The 19972-nt window shown below is 53.9% G+C and overlaps 1 protein-coding gene across 1 annotated transcript; it reads left to right on the forward strand.

The window, feature by feature from the left end:
- Positions 1-707: 707 nt before the first annotated feature.
- On the forward strand, positions 708-19594 carry CA9 (carbonic anhydrase 9). The gene is made up of 13 exons (XM_081971815.1): positions 708-827; positions 4331-4369; positions 4988-5158; positions 10720-10868; positions 11445-11537; positions 11826-11892; positions 12423-12580; positions 12665-12797; positions 16021-16086; positions 16769-16837; positions 17530-17565; positions 17925-18018; positions 18192-19594. The coding sequence occupies exons 1-13, from the start codon at positions 710-712 to the stop codon at positions 18253-18255; spliced, it is 1257 nt and encodes a 418-aa protein (XP_081827941.1). The 5' UTR covers positions 708-709; the 3' UTR covers positions 18256-19594.
- The last annotated feature ends 378 nt before the right edge of the window (positions 19595-19972 follow it).

Here is a 19972-nt window from a genome sequence, read left to right on the forward strand (position 1 = left end):
TTTCCTCCAGGGTCGGTGGGTGGCGGAGAGCGCTCGCGGGGATTGGGAGGGCGGGAGCCGGATTCCTCTCGGCGCTCTCTGCCCCAGAAGCAGATTCTAGCGCCCGCATCTCAGGGACAACTGGGCAGTCTTTTCATTGCCCTGCAGCAATGCCGCCCCAGGAGCACAAGGCCGGTTCTGCCCAGAGAAAACGGCGGAACTCAGAGAAAAGCCTTCGGGCGCAGGAGCCTTGCAGGGCCCCCTGCCCTGAGCCTAACCTGATCCCGCAAGAAGGTCAGGCCGGTTCCGATCAGGCTCTGGAGAAGGGCACCGGCCTCCGGCTCAATCCACGAGGACGCATCGTGCAGAAAAGGGGGACGGGGAAGGCGGGGCGTGACCAGCCTGCCGGTGTGAGGACGGACACAGCTCTGCTCCGGCGCGCGCGGAGGGGTGATCCCTGCGGCCACAAATAATCAGCTAAGTGGGCTGGGAGAGCCGCTGCGACCAGAGGCGAGAATGAGCGGAGAAGCTTGAAGCCTCGGCCAGGGCCGAAAGGGGGCACCTTCGCGCGGAGCTCAGCACTTCCCTCCGCAGGCTAAGACGGGGCGGCGGAGCACAACTGCCCGCTATAAAAGGCGCCAGGCGCGTCCCTTCGAGCTCTGGGAGGCGCTCCGCTGCCACGGACTCCCGGCCTGGCTGGCTGCAGAGGCGACCTCGAGGGCGAACGAAGATGAGTCCCCCGAAGAGGCTCCGGCTCCGTCTCTTCTCGCTGCAGCTGCTGCTGCTGCTCTGGGCCGCCCCGCGACCTTGCGCAGCGGGCGACGAGGAGGAGGAGGACGACGATGCAGGTGGGTGAGGGGCGGCGGCGGCAGAATCCCCCTCCCTGGCTTCGTTTCGGGCCATCAGCTCCACCTGTTGCTTCAACGGCGGCCGCCGGCAGGGCTGCTCCGATTTGGACGGCCTGAGGGGGCGACCTCCTTCCCGCAAAACCCCTCCGACAATCTGCTCAGTGGGAAATCCTCCCTCCGACCCAAGAAGCCCTAGGAAATTCCTCCGGCTGGAAATTAGGGTTGTCGTTGGGCAGCACCAAAGGCTGACGGGAGTGGGCAATTTCCTGGGCACCAGAATGCCCTTGGCTGCCCACAGCCGGCAACTCCCTTTCCCGGCGGTTCTGGAGCAAAGATTGCTCCGGAGTCAAAGTTTTAACCGCGCGCGGCAAAGGAGGCGATAGCCGTGAAGACGCCAAAGGCTCTTGGAACAGAAGGGTCCCTTGAGGGGGCTATGGACTCCATGCGGGAACCCCCCTAAAATATCCTTAGTGATGGAAGGTCGCCTGTCTCTTGCTTGGAGCATTGACTTTGGTTACCCCCTGGAGCTCTCGGGATTTTCACCTGCCATGAAGGCCAACGACCTGAGCTCTCTAGCTCTTGTGTGTGTGTTGGGAAACAATAAGCGTTTCTATTTGGCATGTAGCTCTGAAGAGTTCAACCTCTGAGCTCCAGAATGCAGGTGGCCATTTGGTTTGTTCAGCTGGGAACCTTTTCTTCCTGTTAGGAACCTTTTCGTAAGGTTGGGAGCTGCCTTCTCCATGTCCAGGTCCAGGTTTTAGAGCAAATACCCTCCTGTTTCCCTGCTGGGCAACACAAATGAGGGCCCCTAATCTAGCCATCTCCTCCAATTATCTTTTGCCTGCTGAATATGTCCTTGGGTGGGTGGGGGAGACCCTCCACGCAGCTATTCAATTTAGGGGGCTTCGTCTGAGACATAAGTAGAGATTCCATGTATAGGACAGCCATATACATAGTTGCTCAAAAGTTCTCAGAATTAAGATTGAGACTGCAGCTGTTCCTACTGTGTAGCATCGTTAGTGCAGAAGTTTTGAAAGCAATATTATTGAGCTCCAAGTAAACAGGTGTAGGATTGCAGCCTAAAGACTTAACTGTAGAGTAAAATATTCTCCCCGTGGTGGTTAATTGGTGGGGCTGAACCTGAAGGGCTCCCTGCCATACAGTGAGTCAGCCCTCATGAAAAGATTCCACATAGGCCTTTCCTTCTCATTTCATTTCTCTTCCCTTCCGTGGGATGATGGAGCTGCTCTGGGTTTGGCCCCTGGGAAAAAAAGAAGCTGCTGGACGGAATTTGAGTCACGATGTGCAGTTAGGGTGACCCCAAAGAAGCTGGGAGAACTCTTTCCCAGGAAGACCAGGGCAGAAGTCTTTCGGATGAGGTGCCCTTTTTTAAAGGGTCACTGTGTCCACCCAGGATTGTGCTGTTTTTCTCTTGGGCAAGGGCAGTTGGGCAACCAAGGCAGTTCCATGTTGTGCCAAGTCTCCTCTTTTGTCCTTCTGATCCCCAGAGACCCGTCCTCCCCCATCCCACTTTCTCCCCTCTGCCCAGTCACTCTGCAAAGAGGATGCTGGGCTTCTGGGTGCCTCACATGCTCTCCGTGGCAGTGCTGAGACACGTGGCCCTCCACTGAGCTCTTGTCCACCCAGGAGCTCCTAGTAGATCCCTTCCCTCACCACCTTGCATAGTTCAATCCCAGAACAGGTCAAGGAGTTCCAGTGGAGCTCTCTTAAGACCAAATTGGGGCAAGGGACCTTGACATAGGAAGAAAAACCCCTCCAAACTTTGGCCACCTCACGTCAACATGGAGGGGCTGCCCCCAGGTTGAAAAGGAGAGGTTGACCGTCTGAGGGGCTCACTGAGTCTGTCCCAGAGGCTAGAGGAGGAAGGCGTGGCTACAACTCTCTCTTGCCTCTCCCTCCACCCTAGCACAGGGAGAACCTTGCAAAAAATTTGCTTCCCCCCCTCCCCCCGGCTTAGAGCACCACTGCCAGGAGAGGACTGTCTCCAGCCGGAGTCACTTGTCACAGAAAATAGTTCATCCAGGTAGTTCAGGTGGGAAGAAGTTGCTTCTCTTCCTTAGTGAGGCTTCCATTCCCCCAACCAGCCTCATTCCTTAGCAGCCCCTGCCCTACGGGAGGCCCTCTGGTGGATCCCCACCCTTTCAGGGTTTAAGAGTGCACTTAAGGCCTGGCTCCTCCCCCAAGCATTGGGACAGGGCAAGGAGGGGATCAGGGAAGGGTGACTCTGGCGCCAGGTTTTCTTCTCTTGGGTTTATTTGTGTATGCTTTGTTCCTGCTTGCAAGAAACCCAGAGTTTGGTTTCAGATTTGCAAATGTTTTAAATAAATAAATTCTGGGGTGCCTCCCAGATGTTCCATGGGGGGGGGTTGATCTTTTGGGCTGCCCTTCTGCCTCCCTGCCCTTCTTGGCCGGCAGCTCTTCTCCTCCAGGGGCAGCCAGGAGGGGGGAGGGGGCAGCTGATGACAGGTCAGCCTATGCTTCCAGCTGAATCTGCAGTCCACAATTGCTCTGCCTGGTTCAGGGCATTTGTAGGGCATCCAAGGATGGCATCTCCATCTACTAACTCACCAAGGCTATTTTTGTTTATGAAACCAAAAGTTTCAAGGTGGGACCAACAGAAAGGCTGCGGTGCTATTGGAGACTGTCTGTCCGAAGCCTTTTAAGTCTTGGACAGGTTATCCATGGGTGCAAAAAGAAATGGGGGGGGGGAGCTATTATCCATGGTTGGTATTTTCTTTTTTTCTCTACATAAGATTAAACTGCTGGATCATGTCAAGATCCCTGGAGTCTGGCTCTCTCACAGGGCCACTCGGGCTGGAGGGAGGTTGCCCCCACCTGGAGGTGACATGGAGTCTTCAAAGCCCCTTGCCCAGAGATTTCTTTATATCCCCGCCTTTAAAGTCATCAAAACCTGTGGCCATCTCTACATCTTACCACAATGGCTTTCCAGCTTTATTATGCGCAGGTGGAGAGGTATAGTTGCAATTTCCTCATTGCACACTGCAAAGGATTTTATACCTGGGTCATTCAACCCTACCCCAATTTCTCCCCCCCCCCCTTTGCCGAAAGCAGCTTGGCTGGGGCAGCAGTACAAGGAATTTGCCAGCCACTGCCTGGGTGGAAGCATCCCCCAGTCTCTTTTGAGAGGCAAAGATCTGCCCAAAGCAGAAGGTGGTTTAGACGGGCATTTCCTTCAGGTGTCTCAGGTCCACCCTGAGGACTCCTCTGGGGTCACCCGGGGAACCTGTGGAAGAGGGAGGCAGGCAGGTGCTCTAGCTCTTTAGCCCACTATCCGACATCTGGCCTGGGCTATCATTCAAGTGCTCTGTGTGTGTTTGTGTGAGTAAATCAGCCACACTGTTCTCCATGTCAGAATTAAAATGGAGTGGGGGAGGAGCAAGGGGAATCTCTCATTTTTGCTTTTGTGGGGAGGGAATGGTGGGGGCAGCAACTGGAGTCAGCTTCTCTTCTTTGCTCCCCAGGTCTTCCGAGGCACAAGGACCATCACTGGAGCTACCAAGGTAAAGGCCTGCTCTGGCTCCCCTGGGCCCCTGGCCAGGTGAAGTCTGGTTAATGATCAGCTATCCCTGGTCACACCTGCTGCAGGTCTTCTCCGGCTCCACTGAGCCCAAAGCCTGCCTGGGCATATCTAGGCCTCAAATTGTAGCAGCAGGGAAGGCCCGTTCCTGTCCCTCCCCTGCCCCCCACCCCCTGCAGTCCTACTGTAGCCCTTGTGGGTCATTGATCATGCCCACTGCCCGCATTCCTCCCTGCAGCAGAGGCAATAAGAACTGTCCTTGCACTGAGCCCTCACCCCCACCCCAAGGGCATCTGACTGCATTCCATGGGTAGCTGCCTCCTCCCTCCCTCCCTCCTGCCCGCCCAGCCCAGAGCTGCCAGCCCACCTGCCAGAGCTGGGAAGATGTGTGTGAAGTCCCTGACCCAGAAAAACCACCTGGAAGTCTCCTTTTCATTCTATCCTGCATTTTCTGGAAGAGCAGCAGAAGTGAGGCTGACCAGGCTCCCCTTTTCCTCCTTGTCAAACTTTCCCCTTTGCCCTAAGTCTCCACCCAACGTTCCCCAACCTCTGAGGCAGGTCAATGGCTCTGAGGCCCCTGAAGCGTGTCTCTCTCTTCCAGACATGCCAGAATGGGCATCCATGTTCCCCCACTGTGAGGGTCGCATGCAGTCACCCATCAACATCAACACAGCTGCTGTCAGCTTCAGCGCCAAGCTGGAACCCCTGCTCCTGTCTGGCTACGATTTGCCTCCCAAAGAGGCGCTGTCCCTGAAGAACAATGGCCACACGGGTGAGCATCATGGGGCTGCTGAGCATCAGCTGGGTGCGGCGTCCCCGGAAGCTCCAAGCAGGTGGCCAGGCTGGTTCAGAATTCCTCCTGCTTCCTTGGACAAGGGCCACCTCTCGGCCTCCCTCCTCATAACTGGGCTTCTTGTGGTACTACAAGGAAAACCGATTGTGCCTGGTGCCAGGTCTCAGCTTGGCTTTTGAGTCTACTCTGTCCTTGCCCTTGCCCCACGGAGGGTCCCTGACAGTGACGCCCAAACTCCAGGATCACATTTCTTCAGGATCACAAAGGGATCCTTCCCAACTACAGGATTAGAAAGGGGTTGCGCGGTTGTTACAGGCAAGCCAACAGATGGACTTGCTCGGTAGACTGGTCCACTTCAGGAGAGAACTGTGGGGTCCTTGGTGATCTCTGCACTTGATTGTTTTCTTGCAGATGTTTTATTACCAGACTAGGTAACATCATCAGTGCTCAAATAGTGTTACTTAGTTTAGTAATGAAATGTCTGCAAGAAAACAGCCAAACTCTGAGTGCAACAAGGAACTCCGTGCTACAAATACTCTCTTCTATCCTTAGGCTACAACCCTCAAGCAGAAAGACAGCGGGACTTATCCAGAGTCCAGGACTCCCGACCTCACTGGGGTGTGTGTGTGGCTGCGGTGAGGCAGGGTCACTTACATCACAGGGGACAGGTTGGGGCTCTGATTGCATGGCTATCACTGCCCTTCCCCTTTTTTGTAATTACTTATTTTAATTATAAGCACCAGTTACAAGGATCCCTAGTCACTGTTCAAGTTTGTTTGTATGTTTGTTTTTATTTGTAAAACTTATTAGCCGCTCATCTTACTTTGTCCTTTGACAGAAGATGGATTGATTTGTGATAAAGGCCAGGAAAGGCCACCATATTTGTGTTTGATGGTGGGAGCAATAACAGAATGCCACAGTTGGAAGGGACCATGGAGGACTTCTAGTCCAACCGCCTGCTCAATCAGGAGATCCATTACAGACAAATGGCTGTGCCATCTCTTCTTAAAAGCCTCCAGTGTCGGAGCACCTGTTCTCCTTTGATCAATTGTCCTCACTGTCAGGAAATTTCTCCTTAGTTTCAGGTTGGTTCTCTCCTTGATTAATTTCCATCTGTTGCTTCTTGTTCTGCCTTCAGGTGCTTTGGAGAACAGGTTGACATCCCCCCCTCAAATATTGGCACATTGCTATCATACCACCGTCCTTCTCTTTCTTAGGCTAGACATATCTAGTTCCCCAAATCATCATGCGGTTTAACCTCAGACCCCTAATCATCTTCGTTGTTCTTTTCGGGCTCTTTCCAGAACCTCAACATCTTTTTGTATCATGGTGACCAAAAGTGGACACAATATTCCAAGTGCGGTCCTACCAGTCTTGCCATCCATCTTAGAAGGACCCCAGAATTGTGGAGTCCAGCCCCCTCAGTTGAAAGTCTCCCTTGTCTTCGCTTGACTACATCCATGAAAGGGAGATCAGCTGATAGATTTTAAGGATTTCATTAACAAAACTGATCAGCCTTCAGAACTGCTGGCCAAAATAGACAGGATTCTCAGGGAAAGGCGCTGCTTTCACCCTTCATGAGATGATAGCTTTCACTTCCTGATCACGTTTGTCATCCTTTTTGACTTCAAATGTGATGAAGGGAGCTGGATAAAAGCACTCAAGGAAGGGTCTCACCAAGGCAGAAAGCAAAGTAAGAATAAAATGAAACTTCCTGTGACTTCAAATGCATTCTTCTGCTCAGCTACTCTAAGATCATATTGACCATTTTTTTGTAGCTAGTAGTAGTTTTGTAGTAGTTATATTCAGCCTGCAACCTTTTTCAGAAATGCCAAAATCAAGCCAGGCATCCCTGATTCTCAGGGCCACTTTCCTAAGGGAAGAAACTGTGCATCCATCTCTTACCATCTCGGTTTTGAATTTTATTTCTGCCTCTTGCAGCGTTATGCCTTCCACCCTATTTGGCATGATCTGCAAACCTGATAAGCTCCTCATCCAAGACCTCAATAAACAGATTGGAGATTAAAGGCCCCCAGCCGAGCCCATTCCATTCTCCAGTTGGTGTGGAACCGTTAGTGGGCCCTTTTGAACCAGGGCTGAAGGGTGTGCGGCTGTTTGGATAGGACCCAGGAAAAGGGCTTCAGAGGTCCCAGAAGCAGGCAGGCTGCCTGCACCAGTCAGTGCCTCCTTGGAGAAAGGGGGCCTTTTCCTGAACTTGACCGGAAGCGGCGCTTGAATTCAAGCACAATGCAAGTCCCAGAAAGGAGAGTGTTTAAGGAGGGAGCAACAGGGTCATTAAGGTCCCCTTGCCGCACCAGGTGTGGGGTTTCTTTAGGAAAGTGACAACAAGTGCAAGAAGTGCGTCCATGCTCCTCTTGCCCATCAGTGCAGCCCACCCTTAATTGGCTGCTGATCAGAATGTTAATGGATGGTATCCACACGCATTCGAAAGAGAAGGGGCTTATAGCTTGCCACCCAAAAGCAACAAGCTCCTTCCACAATTGATTACAGAAGTTCCCCAATCAAAAAAATGAGTTTGACAAGAGAAGTCATTCTGGTTTTTGAAAACTCCATGTTAAATTCTGTTACTCACCTCATCGTTATCAGGGGTTTCCTAGAATCCATCTCTTTCCTTCCTGCTTGGCCAATGTCTTCTCAAGGATTAGGTGGGACGGATGGGTCTGTAGCTTGCTGGGTCTTCCTTCCTTTCCCCACTTTTTGAAGATTTGGATACTTCTTGTCCAACCACCTGGGAGCTCAGAATTTCTCAAAGATAATCCGTAAGGGTTTAACCAAGATGGTCATTTCCTTTCTGTAGTAAGCCTGGACACAGTATCTCTGACCCTGGATATGTTAAAATCTTCAGTGTAAAGAGATATTCTCTGACTCCAGGCATCAGTTCTCCATTCCCCATTCCCTGACATTCTCATTGATAATGATTTACCCAAAATAGGACTAGAGAAACTCTGGTTCATTTCCACCTATCAGGGTTTACTAAGGTAGTATATTGATTCATCCCTTTTATTTTATTTTGAATGTATCTGATGAGGTTGTGTTTGTTTTTCTTGGCACCCATTGCCAACCATAGCAGATTCCCTTTCCTGATCTCCTGTCAAACGGGTATTTGCTGGAATTCATTTCTGATTTCAAAACTCCACATAAAGCTTTTTGTACATACGCATTGACCTCTTCCATTTCTTTCTTCACTTTAATTATTTGCATTGTGTTTTTAGAATCTTTTTTCTAGAGACTTCTGTCCTTGAGTTTCTTTTTCCATGACCTTCTCCTGCCATGGCTTCTCATTTCCCATGGCTTTGTTTTGGCTACATACAGCAATCGTTCACTTACTTTTGGTGCTTATGGAACATACAGCAGGCAACATGTTCAGTGGTGGGTTCCTACTGGTTCCGACTGGTTCTGCCTAACCAGTAGTGATATGGCTGCTTGGGTCACTGGAACCAGCAGCGACCCAGGCCTGCCACGCCCCAGAACCAGTTCCCTGGTCTCTTCTGCCTTCACTGGCATGTTTCTGTTCATGCGCAGAACAGTTTTCAGTCAACAGTGCATGTGCAGCAATGCGTGGTGGCCACATGAGCAAAGCAAGCAGCGCATGCACAAAACGCCCTCTCAGCGAACTGGTAGTAAACCAGTTAGGAACCCACCACTGAGTATGTTATAGAATGAAAGCATTGGAAATGTTGGTTCCTCCTCTCCAGGAGGCAGGCTGTTCTGCAGCTTTCCCTGGTTCTTATCCTACTCTTGGTGACTATAGAGAACACATCTACACCCTCTCTCCGTATCGGATGGCTGCTCTGGTGGCTCTCCTCAGCCTCTTCTTCTGCACACAGCACACGCCACGTTCCATTTAAGAGGAACATCCTGGGACGGCTCTGGGATGGAAGCCTGAAGTACCCTACTGCAAACATCTGGATGTGGCTCCATGAAGGACCACCCTGTTGTTCAGCACCAAATTCATTTGGTGGAGGGACCATCCACCCCACATTTCCCCTTTTTATCAAGAAAGAGCCTACAGTCGTCCTTTTCAAACTCCTTGAAGGATCGTCTGCCAATAACTGCCTCCTTGACGTCATTGGCTTTTGCCCTCGGTGATGGTTCTTCATCCCTCTGTCTCCTGGTGGCCTCCTTTAAATTGCTTGTCCTTCTTCTAAACGATCCCTTTGCATTGGTGTTCCTGCTACTTCCATTCCCTCCATTCAGGCATTCACTTCCCTCCCTGTCAGGAAGTTCTGTTAGGGTTTCCCAGAGACAGGAGCCGCTGACTCCACTTCTTCTTTCCAAGGACGGAGTTTGCCCTTCAAGGGCCGAAGAGTGTCCTCTACCTTGTCCTGGGAAAAGAGAGTCAAGGCCTGGCAGGCTAGGGAACCCAATGGCAAAGGGTGCTTCCCACCTGAAACTGTCTTCTGTTTTCTTCCTGTCCTCGGTCGACCGATTATATGCCGTCATGTTGATTTTTAGTGACCACACAGATTTTCTTCAGGATGATCTGTGCCCAATCTGGGTCCTCAGATCTTCCAGTGGCACCCCCACTTTAACGGAGTCCATCCAACTTGCCTTCACCTCACTAGCCCTAGGGATCCTGGAGTAGCCCAGGCTACTCAAGCCCTGAGGTTTGCACTAACAAGGAACCTGTGAGCAGTTGGGTCTCCTTTTCTTCTTCTTCCCCAGAATAGAATTCTCTGGGATTTTGCTCTAGGCAGGACCCTCCCTTGGTAGTTAAGGTCTCTGCTATCAACATAGACTTCACTGCAACGCAAGGACAAATCTCCAGATCACACTGAGGATTGGGACATTTCCACAAAATGAAAAAACTTTGTGCCTGGCAGTTGACTCCGTATCTTGCGTATGTCAGCCACAGTTAGCAGATGGGATCCTGTCCCATTGCCCATTGCCTTCTGCAAGTTGAAAAATAAATTCCGCAAGGTTGATGGCGAGTCGTTAGTCAGGAAGCAGAACTGGGTGTTTCACTCCCAGGGCCAACAGTGGCTCTTCAGGTGATAACAGCCACCCAGCTGGGGACACTGAAAGAGTACTTCTTGCAATAAGGTTTTCCAGAATATCACATTGGACTTTCTGCCTAGGAGGGGAGCCCTGATCTGAGTTAATGGTGTGCCAGGCTCCAGGCCTTCTTTTCAAATTCCCTCCAGCAACTTGCTCTGATGCTGCCCACTGGGCTTCCAGAGTCAAGCCTGGGGTTCCCAGGAGGGGCTGCAGTTAGCTAGAGGTCTCCCTGCCCACCTACTTTTGTCCCATAGGCCTTGAGAAGAAGGGGAATGGGGGGGGGGGGTCTGAGCTGAGTGAGGGATGTTATGGGCATGGAGAGATGGGAAAGTATAAGGGGCAAACCTGCTTGTTCTGCCCTGCAGGCAGGCAAATAAGGATTAAGTGTGGCCACAGCATGTCTTCCCAGCAAGCCACAGATGCTGGGAAGACATGCTGCTCTCCTGCCTGAAGCACTGGAATAGAAAGCCCCCCCCCCCCTGCTCTCATCTGCCTTGACAATCCTTCTCTCCCTTCCCCAGTTCTTCTAGGTCTGCCCAAGAAAATGACCCTCAGTGGGGGTGGCTTCCCCCAGCCATACCAAGCAGCCCAGCTGCACCTGCATTGGGGATCGGGGCACACCCAACCTGGCTCCGAACACACAGTGGATGGGCACCGTTACGCGGGTGAGGTAAATCCCGGTCTCTTGTCCAGGGCTCCTGCCAAAGAGCTCAAGCTGCCTTGCTGGGCAGCTGCTCCCTTTTCTAGGTCTTGAGAGAGGAAGGGATTCACTGGCCTTGAAGCCAAACCCAGGTACGGCGCTGCCGATGAGTCCTATGGGGTCTTTGGAAAAATGTCATAAGATTATTGGAAGAAGAAAAAAATGTGTATGCTTTGCAAAATGTAATAATATCATTTGAATGGGGAGTACAGGCCGTTTCCCTCTTCTAGGACTCCAAGGGGTTGCAGTGAGGTCTTCGGAATTTCCTCTCTGGGGTCAAAAGTTATTTTCCAGGAGCTTGAGACTCCAGAGTTTCCTCCCCTCTTCCTCACTGTGTAGGGGGTGGGGGACACATAGGGGCAATGGGATTTTCTCCCAGGGTTTTATTGCGGTTGTGTAACACAGGTGCTCTGGGTTATCCTGACAGTCCCATGAAGCACAATCTTCTTTTGTGTACAAATGGCTGACCGCCCCCCCCCCTTCCATGGGGACCAGCAGGGGGGCCTCTGGAGTGTGCTCAGTGCTGTTCTCTGTGTTTGCCTCCAGATTCATGTGGTCCATTATAGCTCCCGATTTGAGAGTTTCCAGGAGGCTGCGAGTGAGCCTGGAGGGCTGGCTGTGCTGGCCGCATTTCTGCAGGTGATTTTGGGCGGGGGGGGGGGGGGTCATGTGTGAAAGAAGTGAGGGGTGGACCAGGCAGTTGCAGTGCTGCAGGAGTGACCCTTGGAACACTGGCAGCATTTCCACCAGCTGCCCTTCAGGGAGGATTGTTTTAGAAGATCTTAGTTTTGTTTTGAATGTACAACGGATGATGCTGTTTGTACATAAAGCAGGGGCCACCCAGCCTCCCTCTGGGGAAGCAGGGCCCCTGGTCACACAAGGCAGAGGGCCTACAGACCTCTCGCTGCTGTTTTTGTCTCGTTTCAGGTGGGGATGGAAACAAATGAACCATATCAGCACATCCTCAAACAACTGAGTGATATCAAGGAGGAAGGTAAAAGGGGGCAGGGGGCTGTTCCCCCTCCTTTCTCTGTTTTGGGCCCAGCAGAAAATCACCCAGCAGGAGACCTGGATGTACTGGAGCCAGGCAGGAGAAAGGCCGCTGTCACCTGCAAGCGATGCTGCCATATCCATGGGGCGCATCTACCTCCGGGGTGCCTGGCTGAGAAAGCGAGAACCAGCAGGCTTCTCTGCACTGGTCCTCGGTCGCTGCCCCGGCTGCCTTTAAAAACCTCTTCCCTACACGACCCTCTGAGGCAGAAGAGCAGGGCTGAGGAGGCAAGGGACTGAAGTCAGAAGAAGTGGGCACACTGGCACAGTCTTGATTAACCACAACTGTTGCTACTTGTGTGAGTGGCAACAATGCCTCTCATCACCACACTCCATTCATCTGAATGAGATGCTCTTAGGGTGACCTTTGGGTGCCCTTCTCTTCATGCGGCAGTGCCCATCTGGAGGGCTCCTATCCGTCTGCTTCTCTGCATCCTCCTGGCAGGATCCTCACAGAGGCTTCTCCTTTCTCAGGAGAGGAAACGGCCGTTGCTGGCTTTGATGTAGCCAAGCTGCTTCCTTACGACCTCGATCGCTATTTCCGCTACAATGGCTCCCTGACCACCCCACCTTGTTACCAGACGGTGAACTGGACAGTCTTTAACCAGACAGTCTGGCTCTCCCAGGAACAGGTCTGTGCTCCCTGGTCCTCCCCTCTTCCTCCTTTGAGTCCTTTGCCCCCTCCGGGTGACCATTGCTGGCCCTTCTCCCTGCAGATCTCCTTGCTGGAGGAGACCCTCCAAGGAGACGAGGAGGAGCCCATCCAGAGCAACTTCCGCCTGCTGCAGGACCTTGATGGCCGTAGCGTCCTGTCAAGTTTCCAGAGCCTGGAGAAGATTCAGCCACCGGGTAAGTGAGCCAAAGTCCACCTGTTTCCAGAAAGGAAAAGCACTTCCTGTCAAGCAGCCTCACATACAAGAATTCCTCAATCCAAGAAGGCTACATAAGGATAAGGCTGCCTTTGGAGAGTTTCTGGCCCAGTTCTAGTCCACAATTATCCAGAATCCTCCTAATGGCCCATTTGGGGCCTGATCCAAGCCTGCCCATCTTGGTGCTGAGGGAGGGAGCAGTTCCCTTTCCTCCCTGGGGACCCCTTGCCCTCAAAGTCCTTGGCTTGGCATGCCTTGTCCTCCTCTTCTGTCCCTGGAAGGTCCATCAGAATCCACCCTCGGGACTCTCCATCTTTTTGTACTTAAAGGTTAATTGTCAACTTTTGGGGATGAATCTCCCACTTTTGCTGGGCTTTTATTTTAACATCTCCGATCTTTCATGAGCTTGTGGCCAGAGAATACGACTTCTTAATTTTTTAAAACCAAGGCAGTGCCAACCGTCAGCAGAGGCCCTTGGGTAACGGGATCCATTCTGTCTTCTCCCCATGACAAGCTGGGAACCTCTCGGGATCCCACAAGCAGCCAGCCAGGCAGGGAGGGAGGGAGACAGAGGTGGCGATAGCTCCCAAGCTAGAGGGGGCTTTCAAGCACACTCAACTCTCTCCAAAGCCAGCTAAGCAAAGGGCAGGGGATCCAGCTCCATGCCTAGGTCCGACCTAGAGGCCCCTGGGAGAAGCAGATGTCGGTCTCTTCTGGTGGGGGGGATGGGTATACCCCCCATCCTCCTTTTATTAATGTGCATCTTCCTTTTGGGGGAAGAGAGTCACTTTCATTGTACGCTAAAATGCCAGGAGGAGGCAGGGCATTTCTACCTCATGGGAGGTGGGATTCCCCGTGAGAATGGAATGGAAGACAAATTCTGTCTACTGTGTATGATCTAGTAGAGACCCAAACCAAAAAAGGTTTCTGACAACATGGAAAGCATGGCTGACCAGCTGCCACCAAGACTGGTGAAACAAGGCAGCAGTGAGCAAGGACTAAGCAGCGGAAGCTTCCACCTTGTCTTCCTGAGCAGCCTCTGTGGAGAGAGATGCTTCCACCCACCTGTGAAACTGTACGGGCATGTGGGGGAGTGGCTATTGCCAGCACCTCCTCTTCAGGCAGGTACACAAAGTCTGCTTCCACTCCCTTGCAAAGTCCACACTGGGGAGAGAAAGGGGGGAGTGACTCATTGTGATGATTGAAAGTCAGCCACCATCTTCTGGGAGCCGGGAAGTCTTTCCTGCTTGGTGCTTCTGATCCAGTCTTTCTGGCTAAGCTCAGGGGCCCAAACGTGGGTGCGGATGATGAAAGCGGGTTCTCGAGTGAATTTACCATAATGAACCAAACTAAAAAGACAGTCTGGGAAGAAGCAAAGGATTGAGGCAACATTCAAGATGAAGAAGTCATCTGCGAGAATCCATATGTGAATTGGTATCGCCAAACTATCCCAGTTTAAGAAAAGTCCCAACTAGGAAATCTAAATACCTGACACCCCTTGAAAGGTGCATCAGACAGTACACCCGGCTGCACCCCTTGATTCCGGTTTGGGGAACTGCTCACCCAGAGCATCTCCCCCTTGCCAGCCCTTTATTCCACACCACTGGCCCTTCAGCCGGCCTAGAAATGCTGCTGGACGCCAGCCCAGCTTGCCCGCTGGCCCAGCTGATTTGGAGGGAACTGGTATGTCTATACCTTCCTTTCACCTTTCTAGAGAGCTCTTGGTTAGGAGAAACCTGATGGAAGCACCTCCCAAGATGACTCTTCTGTTGGGATGTTTGACCATGCTTTGCTGTTTTATTTATTAATTTAGCTAAGTTTATATGCCACTCCACATGGCAAAAGAACCGCCTTGGTGGTTCAGAAGACCGGGGTGGGGGGGACCCAGTGCTTCACAGAAGGCTAGGACGACAGAGGAGGAGGCCTTCAGGGGGAAAGTGATGCGTAGGGCACGGAAAAGGCAGGCTCTCTGGTTCCCATTAGAGGGCAATATTTAAGGGAAGGGGCTGGAAGCAGGCCCAGCCCATTTGGCCTGGAAAAGACAGGGGGTCGTGCAGGTAGCCTGGTCCTGTGAGGACCGACCAGCGCTTGGAACTGCACCTGAAAGAAGCTGGGAGCATGGCAGCAACTCATCACCACACAAGCTGCCACAGTCTGGACCAGTTTCTGAGGGGACTTCAAGGGCAGCCCCAAATAGAGCCCATTACAGTCATCCAAGCAGGAGGTGAGCAAGGTATGAGTAACAAGGTGCTTGGCCTCTCCTTGGGTCACTCCCATCCCACCCCCCTCGCCTCCTTTTCAAGGTTCGACGTTTGCCCGGCCTCTGCCGCAGCCCTGGAAAGCACACAAGCCGCTCCCTCTTCACCGCGCCTGATCCGCGACGCCCGGCCCAGCCCGGAACTCCTTCGGCCAAGCGAAGGAGTGTTTGCCCGGCTCCTCCCCAGGGCGGGAACGGCCAAGCGGCATCCCAGGGCTGCCCGGCCAACAGAAGGCGGTGACCCTCCTTGGCAGGCGGAAGAAGCCGGGGCCGCAGGCTCCTCTGCCAGCTCCCAGCTTCGCTCTGGACCTCGAGTCGGAGCTCTCCGGAACAGCCGAAACGGGCCCCGCACGGGGGAGGCGCTGCCTTAACCCGGCCTCTCTGCTTCCCACCGACGGGAACCTCGGCTGAAACGGAGTGGCCTTTTGGCGAGATGGGCGGCTGGACAAAGACCCCTCCTATACCCCTCCCCGAAGACTCTGCGGGAGACTCACGGACCCCCTTTTCCCGCTGGGATGCGGATAGATTCGCTCCCTCCCCGCTCCCTCCCCCCCGGGCGTTGTGCCCTGGATGGAGCGATTGAAATGGGGCGTTGAAGCCTCCCGGGTTGGCTCCGCCTGCGGGTGCCCGCGTGTAAGAGAAGGAGCCTGGACAGCACCAGCGCTCTGCGGGGGCGGGACTTTTCGGGCTTTTTGTCGGGGCGGGGCGGGGCGGGATGATAAAAGCAGGTCCTGGCTAGATGCCGCCTTTCTTCCCCACGGCTATCAACCCTCTTGAGGTACCCAGGCGGGGCCCCTCCAGGAGGCGGGACACCTGCCCTGGGGGTACCTGGACGGGCGAGGGGCCTCTAGAGGAGACCCGCCCAGAAGACCGGGAGGGGGGGCAGGGGCCCAAGTGGGCCTGGCGATAGGAGGGGAGAGCTGACCTTCCTTTGCTTATCTTGCAGGCGGCAGGCCCTTAGAGGGTGGCGGGCCCTTAGAGGACGGAGGGGGCCAGGCAGAGCCTGAAGCAGGTATTGTGCCAGAGTTCCCGCCTGTCCTGGGCCGGGAGGGCTTGTGGGGGCAGGGCTGCTTTGTGCTGAGAGCTTCGGTGCTCAGGACTTCCTCCCCGTCTGTTCCCTTTAACCTGACGGTTGAATTAACGCGGGGGTTCATTTCATGCAGAGGGCCGGGGCCGCTTGCCCCAACCCAGCGAATTAAGCCCAAGGGGTCAGCCGGCCTTGTTGGGGGTTCCGTCACTCTCTACCCACAGGTCAACTCACGGGAGAGGCCAGGAAGAAATGACTCCCTCCATCTGGGGCAGTGGCAGAAACAGGCCAGGGAGGTACTTCCCCAACCGCCCCCACAGAGACCCCTTGGCTTATCTCCCCTCCACACACACACACACACAAGCATCTCAGAGAGTTCCTGTCCCCTGGTGGCCACCAGGAGGACTAAAGGGGATTGAGAAGCTGGGATGGGAGGCTGCCACTGGCCCCACACTTTTCAAACCTCTGTTGTGGGGATGCAGCCACCGGTCTTGGCTCTAGCTGCTTCGGACAGGACCTTTCAGCTGCAACCCAGAATGCAAGAAGGAGGACACCGCCACCCGGATCCTAATAGGCAGCTGGCTCTGGATGCTTCTGCTGGGGGGGGGGGGGGAGGAGCAGAAGAAGAGAAAGGAAGAAGCTTTGAGTCCCTGCTGTCTCCCTCTAGGCGGAGGTCTCTCCTCTCCTCTGCCAGGTGGCGCCCCAAGAGATGGCCTTGACCCCACTTCTGGAAAAGGTACTCACCGGGCCACACCAGGCTGGCTGCCTGCTTCTTTGCTTCAAGGACAATTTCAGAAGCTGGGGGTGGGGAGGGGGCTGCCTGTCCCAGATCAGAAGCCCCCACTGGGCACAGGGAAGAGCAGGGGGGGCTCAGAAGGAGCAGCTAACGATCCCCTTCAGCTGGGCTGGGAGTCAAGCAAGGTAGCGGCTGGGGAGTCCAAACATCTCCTGGGGAAGAAGAGTGCAAGTGTCATCCTCTGGGGGCCTGAGGCTTCACTGGCAGGAAGCCGGTCCAAGAGCAGAACTGAAGCGGCTGCACCTCAGCAGTGTCACCACCATCCACACAAGCCCTGCAGGCTGGGCTGCAATTGGGCTGCTGGCAGTTTATGCTCCAGAATGTTTGGCTCTTCTCTTCTCGGGATGCGAATCAGGCTGGCACAGGGAGAGTTTACTTCTTGGGCACCGCCCAAAACCAGCCACTTTTACTACCCTATGGCCAGCTCTTGTGACCCCAGCTCTCTTTTTCTCTCTCTCTCTCTTGCAAGCAACTGCAGCAATTTATTAGGTGTGTTTGCTGCTCAACTCTCAGCGGGTGGGGGTGGGGGCTCTGGGCACCTCCAACTCAAGAAAGGCGGCTTGCAGGGGCTTTGGATCTACTTCTTCCCAACCTCTGAGCTGCTCTGCCTCTTCTTTCTGCTTTGCTTCCAGATGCTGAGAAGCGGCTGGGCATCTCCCTTCACACAGGTAAGTGCCTGGGCACCTGCTCGCAACTGGCCGTGCCAGCACTCCCTTCCCACAGCAAGTGTGATGGCGACACTGACAGCAATTGGGACAGCTCCTGCGCCCAGAAAAGGGCCAGGTCCTTCCACAGGGCTCCCAGAGGTGACTTGCCTGCCCCTAAAGCCTGAACTCGGCAGCCACTTGGGGGTGCAGAGGGGAGGGAGGTTGCTGCGTGTGAATTCCCAACATTAATCCTACCGGCTGGATCTGAGAGGCTGCAGTCTGAAAATGTTTCAAAGACCAACTTGATACGTGCCCCCTCCCCACAGCTGGCCTTCTCTCCTCCATGGGGGAATTCATCATCAGGGGACCTTTTTCTGCAGGGGACATTCTGGCTATTCTCTTTGGATCCCTCTTTGTGGCCACAGCGCTCGCCTTCCTCTTCTATGTTCACAAGCACCGGAGGCAGGCAAGCAGGTGAGAGGAAGCCTCACAGCAGGAGAGCCAGGTGGAGCCCTGCTTCCTGCTTGGCCCACGTCCTCATCCACTTCTGTGCAGGCCCACCTAGGGTGCAAGGCCCCCCCAAGGAAGCCCAGGCGAGTGGGAAGGAGAGCGATCCCCATGCCACCCGTTCCCTTTTCTCTCCACAGGGCACACGCCACAAAGCCTGCTGCCCTCTACCCTCTGGCCTCCACTGATGAGCAGGTACTGTAACCGGCAGCCCCCAGGCCACGCTCTGCCCCTCACCCTTGGAGCTCCTTCCTGCCCCATGCGCTTATCCCCCCTCTGCTAGCAGCCGAGGTGGTGCTCAGGCCAGCTGGAGGAAGAGCAGCCCAAAGACGCGAGGGGCTGCAGAGGGCTGAGAAGGATCCCCTCTGGACTCCTGGGAAAGCCAAGGCCGCCCGCCTAAAATGCAGCCCACCAGGCTCCCGAGATGATGCTTCCAGCCAGAAACCGGTGACTTACCTTCAGATTCCCCAGCAGGAAACCATGAGCTGCTCAAGGTGTCGCAGCACCCACCTGGCTGCCAGGCACAAGGCTTGCCCAGCGGCTACCTGGAGGGCTGGAGCCAGAGAAAGGCAGGGAAGATAGACTGGTCTAGTCGCTGTCTCCCCCTCCCCCTCCCCCCTTCTCGTTGGGAAGCCTCATTGGCCAAAAGCTGGACTGGTGTAATTAATGGCTTCTTTATGGCCTGCACAAACACAGCAGCCTTGCCCCTTGGCTGGCCAACTGACTGTTCTTTGCAAGCTCACTGCGTGGCTGCCGGATGGCAATGGCCTGAAGCCTGCAGACTCTCAACCTTCTTCACACAAAACCCAAATGAAACCGCAGATTCCAAAGGTGGTTTATTTCAGGAATGTGCTTCCTTTCTCCCAGCCACCCCTACACAGCCTTTAAACGAAGTGCAGCTGTTGGGATGCAGCCCCTTGCAAAACAGATGTGCTGGGCAGAACACGTTCGCATCGGTTGGCTCTGCCAAAGTGGTCCAGGAGAACAGCAGACCAGGCAGAGGGAGGAACCGGCCAGTGAATCGGGGCTTCCTCACCCCCCTTTCCATTTTACAGGGGATTCCTCCATCCACAGAAGCCGAGGCTACCCAAGGCCCCTTCCTGGTCTGCGGGTGGGTGGGTGGGTGGGTGGGTGAGGGAAGTGTCTGAAGCAGCTGCAGGCAAAGGATGACCTGCCCCTTCCCTCCAAGCTCCCAGTAAAAGTGCCACCTGTCCAGGCCAATTTTAAAAAAAACAGCAAAAACTACCAGAGAGATGTACAGGGGGGAAAAATTAGAAAGATGCATGAACTCTGAAGAGGTCTCGTAATGCTACCAGGGCATCTTCTGCCTGGCCTATTGCAAGAAAAGAAGGGCTTCAGCAGATGCCACATAATTCTCCTGTGGAACTGACTGCCACAAGGTGGCTTGATTATAAAAGGGATGTGGCAGATCCTCAGAGGAAGCTAAAAGTCTTACATTTACACGTAATCCTCAACTTACAACCATTAATTGCCGTAGTGGCGCAATGGTCACAGAGCAGTACTGCAGGCTACTTCTGCTGGCTGTTTGAATCCCACTAGGTTCCAGGTAGACTCAGCCTTCTGAGGTGGGTCAAATGGGGAGCCAGATTGTTGAGGCCAGAGGCTGACTCTGCAAACTGCTTAGAGAGGGCTGGAAAACACCGTGAAGCGGCATATCAGTCTAAAGGCCATGGCTATTGCTATTCATTTAGCAAGTGCCTGAAGTTACAAGGGCACTGAAATAAGTGATTTCCATGCCCACGGTCACAAGATCAACATTCGGCACTTGGCAACCGGCACCTATGCAGGAAGGTTGCGTCAGCCCATAATTGCTGCTGGTGACCTTCCCTGCAAAGTCAACAGGGAAGCCGATTAGCTTAACAGCCACGCTAAGTGCAGTGATTTCCTTAATCATTGTGGC

Source organism: Natrix helvetica (assembly GCF_964273705.1).
Source record: "Natrix helvetica genome assembly, contig: HAP1_SCAFFOLD_144, whole genome shotgun sequence".
In the NCBI taxonomy this organism is placed as follows: Eukaryota; Metazoa; Chordata; class Lepidosauria; order Squamata; family Natricidae; genus Natrix; species Natrix helvetica.